At 37.5% G+C, this 16,818-nt stretch overlaps 2 protein-coding genes across 3 annotated transcripts in view; both read right to left on the reverse strand.

The window, feature by feature from the left end:
• LOC141828132 (3-deoxy-manno-octulosonate cytidylyltransferase, mitochondrial-like) overlaps positions 1-5,469 on the reverse strand; it is a 9,878-nt gene extending 4,409 nt beyond the window's left edge. The window contains exons 1-7 of one of the 2 annotated variants that reach the window (XM_074715504.1): positions 5,179-5,469; positions 4,534-4,579; positions 4,026-4,112; positions 3,827-3,951; positions 2,155-2,294; positions 2,015-2,066; positions 1,744-1,854 (exon numbers count right to left, since the gene is read on the reverse strand). In XM_074715504.1, the coding sequence (XP_074571605.1) occupies positions 1,744-1,854; positions 2,015-2,066; positions 2,155-2,294; positions 3,827-3,951; positions 4,026-4,112; positions 4,534-4,579; positions 5,179-5,415 (798 nt within the window). In that variant the 5' untranslated portion in view covers positions 5,416-5,469. Of the gene's footprint in view, positions 1-1,669; positions 1,855-2,014; positions 2,067-2,154; positions 2,295-3,826; positions 3,952-4,025; positions 4,113-4,533; positions 4,580-5,178 lie in introns of those variants that run through there. The other variant, XM_074715503.1, reaches the window with a different exon arrangement.
• A 2,703-nt stretch (positions 5,470-8,172) lies between these two features.
• Positions 8,173-8,821, reverse strand: LOC141826970 (protein DMP4-like). The gene has a single exon (XM_074714274.1). The coding sequence runs from the start codon at positions 8,809-8,811 to the stop codon at positions 8,173-8,175; it is 639 nt and encodes a 212-aa protein (XP_074570375.1). The 5' UTR covers positions 8,812-8,821.
• Between the last annotated feature and the right edge of the window lie 7,997 nt (positions 8,822-16,818).

Below are 16,818 nucleotides of genomic sequence, written 5' to 3' on the forward strand. Positions count from 1 at the left end.
GATGCAAAGAAACAGCATAAGAGGGCAAAAATAACATCAGAAAAAAGAGAAATTCACTTTTCTGCAAGTGACACATAACTGGACGGCAATTAGATCATGATTTTGAGGCTGATGGTCATGATAACGAGAAGTAAACGTTCCTGAGGATAAATGATCTCCATTTGAAAACAATAAATATTGATCCTTGGCCACCCAGTGGAAATGACGGCCATGATGAAATGATTAAAATACCGAATGAGATAATGATATTATGACAGGGCTCATAGAACTAATAAAGATGCGCCTGTCTTTCCAGCCTCACCAGCGTGACAGATGGGCTAGGTCTATTCCTGAGAATAATTGATACCCCTTTTAGGACAATTTTGATCCTCTGCCACCTAAGGGTGAGGATCATGATGAAACACTTAATAATGAATGAAAAAACAAGGACTATATGGATCATGACAATTGCTCATAGGACTAATATTGATGTGCCAATTTCATTTTTCCCGACTCACCAATGTGACGGATGGACTAGGTCCATTCCTGAGGCCCATTCAAGTAGGCATCAACATTCATTCTCCTTAGAGATTGATCATATCTACATCTCAAGTTGCCATGGATAGGATCTCCCTATAATGGCAATTGCAGTGGAAACCTATTGTCCAATGATTCTCTGGAGAATTTGGAATTTCCCTTGATGATTGCTTTAACAAACCATTCATCTTCTTCGCCACACAAATCTTTGATCCATTAAAAGAAATTAATTCACATTGATTCCATAACTAGTTTATTCGGGCTTTGATTAACTTTTTGGTGGGTCCTGAACCTGGTGGCAAACCTAGTGCATATGATTGCGTCTTCGCCATACAGGAAAGTGTTATTGTTGTGCAGGTGAATGTGGTAATGGATTTCATATTAGTTGGGATTTTTATTTTCTTTTTATTTATGGAAGTATGTGCAGAATTCATCAATTTAGGCCCAATACTTGCTCAAGTTATCAAGGGTCATTGAAAGACCTGATGGGCTGACACTTCAACTTGTGCTACTTTTCTCTCTAGATTTGGGCTAATTGGGATTGAGTTAGTGCTCCTTCATTCACCACAATTAGATTGTCCTATGAATGGAGGCACACAAGTTCAGAATTTGTTACTGTGAAACACAGTGCAAGACTTCCATATGGATTTAACTCTATTTATGTGGACATAAACTCCATTAACACTGGATCCAACACCAACTCGGGCAAAGGTTGGATGATGGAATTGTGCAGCTTTTAGCTCTTTTCCATGCTAATTTTTATCTCACCAATCTGGAAAACCTCCCTACTGGGGCTAACACATGAGGCTTCATATCTGATCCATCTTTAATGTGACTCTTTGCAATGGACAAAGGCATTCATGAAGGATTAACCTTTGGGACGTTTTGGTTTGTTGCATCTTTATATATCACATGATGTCTAGTACTACTGTCGACTTTACTGGTTCTTATGGAATGTTTTAGTGATTAACAGAACTAGTAACCAATATATGCAGCTTCAATAAATATAAGTGAGAATTTTATATGTCCACATACCCTAAAAGCTTAAACTATTGGAAAAGATATGCTTCTACATTTTGGCCTACCACCATAAACGAGGATAATAAGACTTGATTGTCCTAAGCAAATTCATGGACTAACTTAACTGGAGGTATTCTAAAATTTGCAGATACTACCCTATTTTACCACAAAATAGTTCCTCTCATATATGAAGGATATTTGAATTACCTTCATCTTGTACCCATTTTCAAGGACTTTAAGTTGCTCAAGGTCCTCTTCCAGTTGCAAAGGAGTAGGTGGTATCTGTGGATAGATCTTCAAGAATTTTGAATCAAAACTCTGGCTAACAAAAAAAAAAGGAAAAAAAGAAAAATGAGCAGTGTAGGAGGAGGATAAGCATTAACCAGCTAGCAAGATTTAAACAAGAATAACAACAGTGAACAATTAAACATAACTACTAGAGAAAATAAAGATATCAACAAGAGTGATGTAGTTAAACCTGAATGCCCAAGTGAAGTAGATATGGATATTGCGAATTGACTTTCCCTGACCTAGATTTTGCAATGAATATGCTACACTGATGAATATCCCAAAGTAATCCGTGGATTATGTTATAAACAAGATTAAGAAAAAACTAACTTGTTAAATGGGATCAAACCCCTTGAGAAGTATATTGCATATCCATGGTTGTCAACCACACACTTTACCCGGTTAGGGTCAAGTCCATCTTCAGGTTTTAAGGATGTAACAGCAGTACTGAAAACAGCATCAGGAGCTTCCTACAGCATGAGACATGCTCCAATTAAAAGGAAAGAACATTGTATCATGTTAAAATGCATAACCAAGGAGGAAAAAAAAAAGAAGAAAAACACTGGATCATGATCATGAAAAAAATTCAAAACCAATGTGATAGCAAGTCATAACAAAGAACATTGATGCAGATAAGAGCAAAAGAAATGAGAATAACAAAATGTCTTAATGATGTGAACCTGCATTCCTTGGAACATTCAAAAATCAGAATAGTATATGTTCCGGCCAAAGACCATTGATGAATGAGCCACCAGTGATAGGATAAGGAGAGATGTGACGACTCTGTAGACTCTAGATGTGAAGAGGACCAAAGAACCTGAAGAACTTAGGAAAGGGATTAGAATGGGGCCAAGGCGGATCTTGGCGGAGCCACTCCGATGCCCAAGTTAGTGAGAAGTTGTTTTTGGAGTTTAGAAAATTGAAGGAGAAGTGCTCGTGCGTGTACTTGCGCCCGCAAAAGCATACTTCTTTTTATATTAATGTGGATCTCCATGTTTCCCTTATTTGCGTCATTACCACCCACATTCTAGGGGGGTTATATCGCCCCATGTTCCCCGTTTTCATCGGGAAGCCTATGTAACAACGCTATGTTGTCTCACGATTTCCGTGTTTGTCACGAGGAATGACCAAGTCAGTGGTTCCGGGATGTAGTTGGGCGTGAAAGAGTCAAAGGGCCGAACTGAGTGGCATCGGGCGTGGCTGAGGCGAGGATGTCGGACCTGAGCTGAGTTGAGGGTTGTCAACCAAGCTAAGGGTTGATTTAACTTACCGAGCGTCTAAGCTCCCTGAGCTCGAAAAAGCTTAGTGACCTCGGCTTAACTCGGGCCCTCTTTAGGTTGGATTGAACTCCGTTTGGAGCAGATTGACTTTCCTTTACAACTCAATTTGACTTATGACTGCCTCGATATTGCCACGTGTATGTTATCCACTTCCGCCACATCAGTATAGTTGCACTTTCACTTCTTTATCAGAAATCTAAGTTAAATCTCTTCAAGTAGTAGATTGTGTGCATCATAAACCACTACTAAAACCATAGAATGAACTACAAGGTCATAACTTCATAGATCCCCAAAAAAAACAACACGAGCAATGAACAGTAAGCTCTTTTACTTGTTAATATTCTTTTATGTTGCAAATTATGTAAGGATCTTATTACTGTTTATTTATTCATATCTGTTTGTGAAGTAAATATTTTTTCCTTTGTTGTGTTGGATATTCTTATTGTGTATTTGTTTTGGGCTCAACAGATGCCACAGAGATTGTCATGCTGCCATCGTAAAAGATTGTCACACTGCTGCAATGGTTTCCATGTCATACAGCGGCTACAGAGCCCCACTTCAGTGTGACAGTTGCTACCACAAATTAATCATGTAGCCACTATGACTAACATACAAATTGTAGTTGGCATCAGATTTTGAATGATGCGTAACATGTTAATGGACAACTATCTTTTGTACGAATAGGAACAGGAACACCATCAAAACAAAATTTTGCTAATCACCTGCAATGCTTTAACAATGCCATCTATTATCTCTGGTTCAATAAGAGGCTCGTCGCCCTGGATATTGACAATTATGTCATAGTCCTTCCCAAGTTTCTGGATAGCTTCACTACAACGTTCAGTCCCTAAATATGGCAGATTTCACATTATGGAATTCAGAACCTAGGGGTTAAAATAAACAAAGAAAAAACTTTGCTACCATTCCTGCACTCTACTGATGTGATTACTACATCAGCTCCAAATCCTCTACAACATTCTGCAATCTTCTCATCATCTGTAGCAACAACTGCAAAATAAGAGGAAACAAATACAGATGAAAGCTAGAAATTGTATGAAAAATCCAGAAGAGTTAGTCCTATGGTGATAAGTTCATCATTTTAACTTCTAAATCAATGATTAAATCACTGAACTGGAAATTGTATAATCTCAAAAAATTAGGAAAGTGCACCAACTTGATTATAGTAAGTACTTAACAACACTGAAAGACATCCTAGTCTATTTCTGAATCCTACTGAATAATTAAGAGATTTTAAAAGATGAAAAAGAATGCAATTGGAATACAAGCGCCAAATAAACTTGATGATCGAATGTAAGTGTCAAACAAATTTGCTCATCATGAGCGTACCAGTATTACATGCATTAGAAAGAAATGTTGATTTCTTGGAGAATAATTTACACCTTCAAGTTAATTAACTGTGCACACTTACCAACATCCTCCAAAGTTGAAGCTAGCTTTGCTCTCTCCCATGTTCTCTGTTAAGAAAAAATAAATAACACAAGAATGTAGTGAAATAACTCTCTTCCATTGAACTCTATCCAAATGCAAGGACAAGAAGGTCAAATTAAATTTGATAGGAGCAGTAGTAGTATAATTCTTGTCTCAGCACATGGATATTTACATCTTCCACAACAAAAATAAACAGAAAGTGTACGAGGCAGAAGAGCTAATCTAATACACAAATTTTCTCAAGCAAATACACTTTCTATAAAGTTGTTCGAAGGTTCTTACTGATACATCCTCACTCATTAGCCCATATCCAACAAATTATAGATGGCGGGTGCGAGGATTGCACACACTCAACTCAAGTTGAGCCCTAGACAAGAATCAGAGGGTATCCGGAGTTCCACCCACATGCAGCAAGGTTTGTATGAGAATTCAACATGCATGACATATTTCAGCTACCAGAGATCTGGTGATAAATGCCTCTAAATGCGTCGCACATCTCTTTCATGTCAGGAACAGCTTATACAAGAGCATTAAAATCCTAAAAAAAAAAAAAACAGTCTCGGACGAGACTTCCTTCGAATGCACGACAATAGAAACGCATAGTTCGCATCAAGAGAATTGAGACCTGTATCATGGGCTTGCCGAGGATTAAAGCAAGGGGCTTCCCCTCGAAGCGTGAGGAGGCAAACCGAGCAGGGATGATCCCGACCACTCTGCTCCGGAACTTGCCTGAACGGCGTCGTAGAAAGAAATGCACACCGGCTGAGGCCGCAATAGCCACGCTAAGAACGGCGAGATGGGAAATCCACACCGTGGATCCCGACGACGACGACGAGTCCGGGGAGTTGGCGCAGATCGGCATGGCCGAAAGCAGGAGCGAGTGCGCGCGACGTGTAAGGGCAAACCGCGGAGTCCCTCTTCCGTCTGGATCCTTCCGTGGGTGAACGTGATGAGTCCTACATTTTCCTTAGCAAAGACATGTTTTTTTCCATTTTATATTTTTCTTTTTCAATTTTAAATGGAAATGAAATTAGATGACGTACGAATTGAACTAATCTATGTTCTTCGTATCCTAAAAAATAAAAACTGTCATTAAACTATTCCACATGATTGATCTAATAATTATCTATAAAAAAATAAATTAAAAAATATAATTGACCATAATAGAAGAAAATATTATCTCGAAGACCTTACTTAACAACTCTGTTCTATCGTAATCAACTCAATTATATCTCGGAGATTATGTTCTTCGTATCCTCGATAAAATATGAATAATATGAAATTTTTTATCAGATACATAAATAATAATATTTATTTTTTATTTATGATTAAATTATTTAAAATTTTTTTAATTTAGGAGTTAAATTATAGTATTAAAAAAATTAAAATAAAAAAAATTAATTACTCATGGACATGTTGAATAAGAAGTACGGGCTAACAATTTAGCATACCTCGTAAATAATTAAATTTTTTTTATTTTAAATATTTTTTTATTTAATATTATAATCCAACTATCTAAATTTTTAAAAAATCTAAATAATTTAAACGTAAGTAAAAATAATAATAAATAAATAAATAATATCATTATTTATATTTCAAATGCTTCGGATATTCTATCGTGCAGGATAATATTATATATATAATGTTATCGTGTCCCTCTAATGTTAAGTTTTTTATTTTTTTTTAAGTTTATGGGTTAAAATAGTATTTAAAGTTTATATAGTATTTGAGTTTAAGGAAGTGTAAATAAAAAAAATTTTAACATTAGATAGATGGATAACGAGTAAGACAAGTAATATATCATTCATATATATAATACGACTCCGATATCTTGTGTATCTGTCTATGCGCACAGTGTACACGACAAAAGCTTTCGGACACCTAAACTATGAATAATGTTATTTTATTATTATTATTATTATTTTATTTATAATTAAGTTATTTAAGATATAATATTAAACATAAAAAATTTTTTAAAAAAATTAAATGCTGTGTGAGTTCAATTGTTTTCTAATATTCATATTTGGCATCTCTTGAATAATTAAATTTTTTTATATTTTTTTATATTTAATATTATAATTCAATCTCCAAAATTTAAAAAAGTCTTAAATAATTTACGTCAATAAAATAAAAAATAATATCATTATTTCTAGTTCGGTGGCTCCGTAGCACGCGCATATTTCATATGATAAAGATCCACTTTGTAAGAAGCATGAAGCATTCGTCAAGGATTACAACAGATTCAACAGTACGATGAAACATCGATCACATAACATAAAATTAACTGGATGACATAGCTTTCAATATCCTTTAGAGATTAAATTTACCGATCGAACCAATCTTCTCCGATTAATATTATAACCCTCTCGAGCTAGCTCAAGGAGTAGTGAACTCCTCTTGGTTCTCCTCCATCTCATGGTTCTTGTTCTGGTACTCTTCTTCCTTGGCATCGTTATGACCGTAGCCACTCCCATAACCGTATCTCCCACTACTCTCGTAGTAGCCGCCACTCGTTCCGCCATTATAGTTATACACCCCGTAGCCTTGAGAATTTCCCTTCCATCTACTGTTTGAATAACGGCTATCAGGATACTTGTAATTTCTTTCATCGTCGTTAGCACTGTACAAGCTTTGCGCGTCATGATCGATCTGGTTCTCGAACTCGCTCGGCCGGTTGCTGTCGTCGATAGGCCTCCACTGCTTGCCGTAGCTGTACACTTCGCTGGAGTACTCCTGGGAGTCGTCGGCGGGACGACTACGGCCGCCATTGTAGTTGTAGGTGCCGACGACGGTACTGGTTCTGGTGCCGTAGAGGCCATATCCGTTGTTGTTGTGGGTCTGAGGTGTTAGTGTGGGGGTGTCTTGGTGAGCGTTAACGTTGGTGGTTGTTTCTGAGGGGGCCAAGGCTTTGGTTGCTGGTTCTCTGGTGGTTTTGCTGAAGAACTGGCGGCTGTCTCTTGCATGGATTTGGAGGAGAAAGAGGCAGAAGAAGAAGAAGAAGAGTGGAATTTGGTTCGCAGAGGAAGAAGCCATTGGAGTACTGGAGTTGGATGGAGGGAGAGGAATTGAGAGACGGTGTGTAAATATAGATCGAGCTAGGAATTGAGTCAGCAGCGGGAGCTGATCGATGCGGGGATTGAGGAGGGGATGTGGACACAATTGATGCCTGGAGGCACGCTGCATGTGCTTTTTGGGGTACTGTGTTATAAGATTTGTCTGTTTAATTAATCAGATCGAACAGGACCTTTGTTTTAATTGTATTGAGGTCGAAAGTGTCAAAACAATGGTTGTGTAATTTGACTTCTCTAGTTTGTATGACCTACAATTGGTACCAAGGTCTCCTTTCAGACAATTGATTGACGTATAGGTTGATTAATGTACTTGCGTTACTGTTTGAGCTGCGTGACTAGCGGAGTAGTTTGCGGATTATGGAAGACACATGGTCCATCAAAAGTCATGCCATGAACACAAACAATCATTCTTGCTCGGTGCAATCAGACAACATTATTAACAGTCAAAAGTAATGCCCATCTTCCAAGGCATGAACATAAGGAAAGGAAAAACATCCAATATGAGAGAGTTGAATGCAATAGATTATATTGAATTGTATTACAATCAATCAATTAGGAGAATCAGGAGAAAGTAGCGGAAAGCCAATGCCATGGCGAGTTGTTGGGAAGGTTACGAATAACAAACTGCTGATTACTCCGATGGCCACCGGCAAGCACGTCAGCACCTGCTCTGTCTCCTCCGATGGGATCGGGTAGAAGCAGGAAACCACATTTTGGTCGAACAAGGCGACGGCCGCGAAGACTGATACAGAGGCGAAGGCATGCACGAAGTCTATGAACCGAATCCTGTACTGCGTCGCCCTCCCCGATGGCAGCAGCTGCTCTGTTCCATCGATCACCCACAGGCCTCTCCGAGTCGCGAAGCCATACCGCACCTTCCCTTTCGCATCCACAAAGCTATCGCTGAAGCTGAGGGCGACGCACGACAGACCGCAGAGCGCGATGAGGTAGGCAGTCATGGTCCTGTTGGCATCCAGGCAGCGGCCTGCATCGGTGAAGATGGGGGAGAGGAGCTGGAACGCCAGCACGGTTCCGGTCGGCAGGAGTTTCGCGAGGTGGGATGTGCTTTTGAACGTCTGGCTGATGGCTCTCTGTATCGAGCTCGTCTGCTCCTCGTCCTTATCTATCGCTGCCGTCGGAGCCAGGAGAGCTTCCTCCACGTCGACGTTCGTCGGCTTAGGAGCCATAATGCATAATTCACTGGCTTACTTCGATTCTCTAACTACAGAGTGCGCATCGGAATTAATAGACAGGGCCGGAGGGCACGCTGCGTTCTCTGTTGAGTGGAGGCAACGCCAACGCCGACGAAGAGAGGAAGCAAGGCAAGTGTGTGTTCCGTTGCATGCATGGCTTGCAAGGAAGAGTTACTCGATCGGGGAGCTAGCTAGGACTGAGGAAGCGTTACGTTTGTGAATTGAACGAGTTAATTAATTAAGAGGGTTACAGAATTGAAGGGAGGTGTTATACTTTTGGTTTTACGTTGCTTGATCATGGGTGGGCACTGGAAGAGATAGAAGCCATTTTAATTAATACAATTACGCCACGCAATTTCATTTCATGCTTAATTTCGGGTGATCCTTCATATCTCACTCAATTATTGCATAATTATGCTCCCTTAATTACTCCCACAAAAAGGCTTTATAAGTTCAGATCAGAATTTGTCCTCTACAATTCCATATAGAAGGATATATATTTTATATTGAGAGGATCAAGGGACTGACTACTACTGCTCATAACTGTCTCATGTTCTCGCACAGTCAAAACATGGATCCCTCACAATTGGCGTCTCATGGCCTAGTCACGATTGGCGCAACCCACACCAGATCGCAAGCCACACGACCCATTTCACTCCACTAAATGCCAATGCAAATGGAGGCCTTGGGACATGGACGGTAGGACATTTAGGTTGTCATCTTTGTTATAGCAACAACGTATTTGCAGAAATTTTTCTCCAAATAGGGAGCGCAATCAATTTCCAATTTACCCTGATGAATGGAAAACTACACTACATAATACACTACATGACAATGTCATGCAGTGTATCATTGCTCTTAATAATTATTATTAATCTACTTGATTGTATTATCAAATGTCAACAACAAGGGTATATTTATGCACATAAAAGTAACTATTTAAAGGATACATAAGTACTTCTTTAAGGGATACATATAAAATTCTTTAAGAGACACTTAAGTAACTCTTCATGACTAAATGCTAAGAATATGCTCTAGAAATATTCTCTAGAATTATAAACATCCCCCTTTAATTACTTAAACTTTTGTCACTCCGAGTTTAATTTGCTCTTAATTTTGTAAAATCTTCAAACTTTAATGCTTTGATGAAAATATCAACAACTTGATCTTGTGTCTTCACATACTTTAGTTGAACTTCATTTCCAATGATACTTTCTCTAATAAAATGATATTTAGTATCTATATGCTTGCTCCTATCATGAAAAATAGGATTCTTTCCCAAAGCAATAGTTGACTTATCATCAATGAAAATTTCAATAACTTCTTCTTGTGGAAAATGCATTATCTTCAATAATTTTCTCAACCATATAGCATGACAAACACAAACAGCAGCAACTGCATATTCTGCTTCACAAGTTGACAACGTCACAATCGGTTGTTTCTTTGAACTCCAAGTGAATGCAGTATTGCCAATGCAAAATAGAAAATCAAAAGTGCTTTTTCTATCATCAATATCTCCTCCCCAATCACTATCACTGTATCCAACTAACTTGTAATTCTCAGAAAATGAATAAATAAATTAAATCATAATCCAAAGTTCCCTTAACATATCTCAATATTCTTTTACCAGCATTCATATGAGATTGAGTTGGGGACTCCATATAACGACTGATAAGTCCAACTCCATAAAGAATATCAGGTCTAGAACATGTCAAATACCTCAAATTTCCAACAAGCTTTATATATAATATTGGATTGACCTTTTTACCATCATTGAATCTGGATAACTTAACTCCACATTCAACAGGGGTGCCAACTGTTTGACAATCTTTCATACCAAATTCCTGCAAGATTTTATTTGCATATCCCTTTTGAGAAATAAAGATACCATTTTCAATTTGATTTATCTCAATGCTAAGATAATATGACATTATCTCAATATCTGTCATGTCAAATTCAGCAGTCATATCTTTCTTTAATTCATCAAACATTATTGAATTGCTCAATGTAAAAATTAGATCATCAACATATAAACAAATAATTATCATATCACCATTCTCCTTTTTTCTTTAACATAGAGATCATATTCATATGGACACTTTATGAAGCCTTTAAATTTAAAATATTGATCAATTCTATTGTACCAAGCTCTGGAGGCTTGTTTTAATCCATACAAAGCCTTCTTCAACTTCAGAACTTTATTTTCTTGTCCTTTGGCAATATACCCTAATGGTTGTTCTATATAAACATCTTCCTCCAACTTGTCATTCAAGAAAGCTGATTTGACATCTAACTGAAAAATATTTCATTGTCTTTGTGTAGCCAATGCAATAATCAATCGAATAGTTTCTAAATAAGCAACTGGAGCAAAAACTTCATTATAATCGATACCTAGTTGCTGACTAAACCCTCTTGCAACAAGATGAGTCTTTGTATTTTTGAACTTCTCCTTTTGCATTCTTCTTTATCTTGTAGATCCATTTCACACCAATAGTTTGCTTTTCTTTTGGAAGTGTCGTTAATTTCCATGTATCATTCTTATGAATTGTACTTATTTCTTCATCCATTGCAAGCCTCCATTGTTCATTTTCACTGCTTCTTCAAAGGTCAGGGGTTCTGAATCTACAAAAAACACACATAGAAGCATTAATTTTATTAGTTTCAGCATAAATATCTTCCAAACTTCTCATCTTTTGAGGTGTTTCAGTTGGATGGTCTTCATGAAAAGTAGGTGGTTGAGTTGTATTTTGTATTGGCCCTATAGCATCCTCTTCTTCTCTAAAGTATGGAAGAAAATTATAAGTTTTCTCTTCTTAAACTTCCCAATTCCAAGATGCTCTTCTTCAGCAAATTCAACATCTCGACTTATCACCACTTTATCATTGCTCGGGTTGTATAACTTGTAACCTTTGAAATGTAAATCATATCCAATAAAGATATATTTGACACTTCGATCATCAAGCTTGGACCTCTTTTGTTTCAGTACTTGAGCATATGCATGCAATGCTCCCAAAAACTCACAAATGTTTGACATTTGACTTTCTTCCATTACATGCTTCTTGAGGAGTTTGATCTTTGATATTCAATGTTGGAGAGTGATTAGATAAGTAAACTACACAAGAAATAGCTTCGACCCAAAACTCCTTTAGCATATTTTTTGCTTTTAGCATGCATCTTGCCATGTTAAGAATAGTTTTATTCTTCCTCTCAGCTACTCCATTTTGTTGTGGCGATCTAAGAACTGTCAAAGGATGTCGAATTCCAGAAGTTTCACAAAAGTTATTGAACTCTTTGGATGTGAATTTGCCTCCTTGATCAGACCTCAAAGCTTTGATATTTTTTCCACTCGCTTTTTCAACAAGAGTCTTGAAACTATTGAAAGCATTAAAAGCTTCTGATTTTTGCTTAAGAAAATAAACCCAAAATTTTCTACTAAAATCATCAATAAAGAACAAAAAATATTTATTCTTACCAAATGAAGGAGGACGATCGATCCACAGACATCTGCATGCATAAGTTCTAGTTGCATTGTCGCTCTGAATGTTGCTTTTTTTGGAAAACTCTTCCTAGCATGTTTCCCAAGAAAACATGCTTCACATAAATGATTTGGATGATTGATCAGAGACATACCTTTCACCATATTCTTTTCTCTCATGGCCTTTAATGCTCCAAAGTTCAAATGATCGAATCTCATGTGTCATTGTCATGCTTCATCTTGCACATTAGCTTTCAAGCACTTTGCTTCAATTGTCTTAATATTCAAAGTAAACATCCTGTTCTTTGATATAGCAACCTTAGCAAGCAAATTAGCATTTTGATCTCTAAGCTAAAGATAATTATTCTTCATAAGAATCTCACAACCTTTTTTCAAGTAGTTGACCCAAGCTTTTAATGTTATTCCTTAATTTTGGCACAAAGTAAACATCTAATATTATTTTATGACCGCCATCCTTAGAAGAGATGAGAATTGTACCTTTCCCTTCAATATGAATTTTTGAGGAGTCTCCAAAAGAAACAACGCATTTTGTTTTTTCATTAAGCTCTACAAATTTATCTTTATACCCACACATATGATTGCTTGCACCATTATCCAAGCATAATGACCCATTTTATGGCAAGTGTAACATTCAACTTTAAACTTGTCATACCTTCTCTCATTTGAAGTTGGATAATAGCCTTGTCCCTGTTGATGCCCCGGTCAATTTTGATGTGATCAACCAGGTTAAGTTAGGTCATGTGTTGTTCTAATCCCTTTGCTAAGTGTGCAGGAACTTAGGTACGGAGAAAGTCGAGCGTAAGATGTAGCGAACGAGAAGGGTTGCGCGAGGAAGTGAGCCGACGAGCTCGGTACAATCCGAGGGACGCGAAGCTACGGAAGAGTACGTCGGTAGAGCGAGAAGGACGTGCACAATGTCTGAGGGATGAGAAGCCGGAAGGAAGCATGCTCGAGGGACGAAAGGTCAGAGTCAGGTTCAAGTGAGCCTAACTCCGATTGGTCAGAAATACCCAGAAGATCTACCTATAAAAAGTCAATCAAGTTGACTTTGACTAAGTCAACATTTGACTTGGACCAGGCTTGACCAAGTTGGAAGTTTGCACGTGCATTGGAGACTTTTTGCATGGCTTAATTGGAGATAAATAACATTGCATGGCTTGCATGGCTTAATTGGAGAAATTAACGTTGCATTGCATGGCTTAACGTTGGAGAGATTAACATTGGAGACTCTTTATCTAAGAAAAAGGATAAAGTTTATCCTTTTATCAAATCAACATTAGAGATTTAATGTTATCTCCGATCAATGATTAGGATCGCATCAATGGATCAACAGTCAAGAGGAAGTTCATCTATGATCAATGATCCAGATCTATTCTTTTAAGTTATAAATAAGATTTAGAGTTTTAGAAGTAAAATCATCGATCAATCACTTTTATAATCTTCTCTTTAAGTCTTTGTACTTCAACTGTAAAGACTTCTCCGTCTAAAGGAGTTTTGAGTGAGTACTAACTGTCTTGGAAGCAATGATCCAGTTGCAACCAATTTTTTTTAAGATGAGTGTTATTCTCTTAACCGTCTATTTATCCCCCTCAGCTGGTCCAACCTGATCTTACAGTCCCTTCCCTCTTGCTCTTCTATAGTATCTAGGCACTACAATAATTTAGTAATTTAGCGACCAATTAATGTCAGGAGAAGGAAAAGAGAGAGCGGGCGTCGGGAGAAAGAAAAGCACAGGGAGGAGAAAATGTCGGGAGAAGGAAAAGAGGGTCGGCGCCTAGGGCTTTAGGGGCGAAGGTTAGCGACGATAGGTCATTTTCGCCGCAAACACCTTAATATTAGCGACGATATAAAATTTTCGCCGCAAACACGGTTACAGGTTAGCCACGAAATCTATTTTTCGCCGCAAAAAAACCCTGAAAATCAAGTTAGCGACGTGTTTTGTATTTCGTTGCTAATTATTAGCGGCGAAAATAAATATTTTGTCGCTAAAATTTGTATTAGCAACGAAATACATATTTCGTCGCTAAAAAACTAACTTAGCGACGAAATTAAAATTCGCCGCTAATAATTCGTCGCTATTTTTATGATCTCTTGTAGTGAGGTGATGATTGACTTCTTTCTTGATTAAAATTGTCTCTTTTCCCCTCATTTGGTCCATTTTGGCCATGTCCATGTCCTCTTCCTCGTCCACATCCTCTTCCTCGACCACGACCTCAAAAATAATTATGATCACTTTCATCCTTTTTTTAGTATAGCCTTGACTTTGAGAATTTGCTCCAAAGACTCTTCTTGTCTTCTTTTTATCTTTTCTTTATGGGCTTATAATGAGCCCTCCAATTCTTCAATAGTCATTGAATCTAAATCTTTTATTTCTTCAATGACACACACTATATAGTCAAATTTAGGAATTAAAGAGCAAAGCACCTTTTCCACTATGTGTACATCTTCTATCTTGTCTCCATATCTCTTCAATAGATTGACAATTGTCTTCACCCGTGAACAATAATCCATGATTGATTCTGACTCTTTCATTTGTAATGCTTCAAAATCACGCCTTAGTGATTGAAGTTTGACCTTCTTTACTTTGTCAACACCTTAAAGAGCCTTTGCCAATATCTCCCAAGCTTCTTTTGAAGTAATAGCATAGGCCACCTTCTCGAATATGGAATCATCCAAACATTGATGGATGAGGGTGAGGGCTTGTTGATCCTTTCTCTTTTTCATCCTTAAACATCATGTCTCATAATTCTCCTTTGTGAGATGGGAAAAATGAAAAGAAGAAACTCCACTGTTGGCTATCACTTGAGCACTTTAAATTTGGCTCTGATACCACTTTATTGAAGAGAATGAAAATAAAGATCTTTGTAGAGAGAGAGAATAGAGGATAACTTAATAACAATTGTTATTAATCTACTTGATTGTATTGTCAAATGTAAACTACAAAAACATATTTATACACATAAAAGTGACTCTTTAAGGGATACATAAGTAATTCTTCATGACTAAATACTAAGAATATGCTCTAGGAATATTTTCTAGAGTTAATGAATAACAATTAAGTTTATTATTCGAGAGACCTAATAGGAAAACACATACAACATAACCAGATCTACCGAGCGACTGCTAATCTGTACGCGTATCTGCAGGTGTTAATTAGTAATCTGAATCGACAAAGATTCTGTAGCAGATGCTTAAAGGGAACAGTAGATTTTGGAGTTTGGAAAGGAATCTAGTGCATGTTATATTAGTCAGGCCGCTTTGGACGAGGTGAGAATATTCGAAGAGGTAGCAAAGTCCACAAACAAAGCTCCAAACAGCTCTACCTATAAAAAGAGGTAAAGTGGTTTCTGTCGGTGCAGTGTACATATATGATTACAGTATCATTGAGTTGAGGCTGCCAAAGTCAGCTAACAAAAGGGGATGACAGTGCCATAGCTTAGCTTCCTTCTCACACCTCTTAACTTTCACTGTTTGCCCTGTCGTTCTATTCTTTCGAGGAAAGGATCCAGAATATATATATCATTTTAGTAATTAGTTAATCTAATGCTAATGTCATTAGCCTAATTGTACTTAATGTACATGTAATCATGAATATGAACAATAATAATAACCCTGAAAACTTGAAGAACATGATATATATATCATGATTTGTTTATGGTTAAAATACAATAGATTTGAAAGTATGAATTAGGTCTTTGGACCAGCTCTGACATCAATTAGCTAGGGTTAGTTGGCTTATATATATGCATGCATGGGCATGGTTCCTCTAAAGCGAGTTAGATGATCAGGTCGTTTGGAAAATAGAGAATTAATTAATTTATTGAGGATTTGAGTTATAATCCGGCCGGGGGTTTAGGGTTGATATATATGGATAGTTTCTTAACTGAGGTTTTCTGGCAGCTAATTATTAAGGTAATTATATTATCATCCTTTAGATTTTAACTCATGATATAGCTAGCTAGCTGTAACCTTACATCTGAAGCATCATCTGATGAATTAATGCTGAGAAAATGGAACAGTCGTCGTTCTCATACCAGTCCATTATATTGATGTAAGCTAGGTATGCAGGTGTGATCGAAGCTGCCGCAAGAGTCTAATCTTCAAATAGGACGTAGCCACAGACCCACAGTAGTGCTGCTGTCAATGACCACTGCATGCATGCAACTATATATCATCATGAAGCATATCAGCATTAATGCCATATATAGTGATTGTTGAGGACATGAGATTGACGAAGACAAAGGTGAAGAGAGCTCTTGGGATGGCTGCAATCTCAGTCACCAGACACGAGTTCCATCTGTCCCTGTTGACTGTTGTGATGCTAATGCAGTGGTCGCCTCATGGATGATCATCTCGAGATGTGTTGCTCAACTATAATATAAAAATATTTGAACAAAAGAAATTATGAGATAATGATTCCAAGCAAGATGGACGCCACGTACGGGGCGGCTATAGCTTTTGCTCCCCGACTCCATCTTCATATAGGGCTCATCGTGCACCTTAAT

This window comes from Curcuma longa, chromosome 4 (assembly GCF_044706935.1).
Source record: "Curcuma longa cultivar G26 ecotype Majalengka, Jawa Barat chromosome 4, ITB_CL_G26_1.1, whole genome shotgun sequence".
In the NCBI taxonomy this organism is placed as follows: domain Eukaryota; kingdom Viridiplantae; phylum Streptophyta; class Magnoliopsida; order Zingiberales; family Zingiberaceae; genus Curcuma; species Curcuma longa.

Excerpts from the sequence above, each read along its gene's own strand:
- LOC141826970 (XM_074714274.1), bottom strand. The coding sequence starts at position 8,811 with ATGGCTCCTAAGCCGACGAACGTCGACGTGGAGGAAGCTCTCCTGGCT.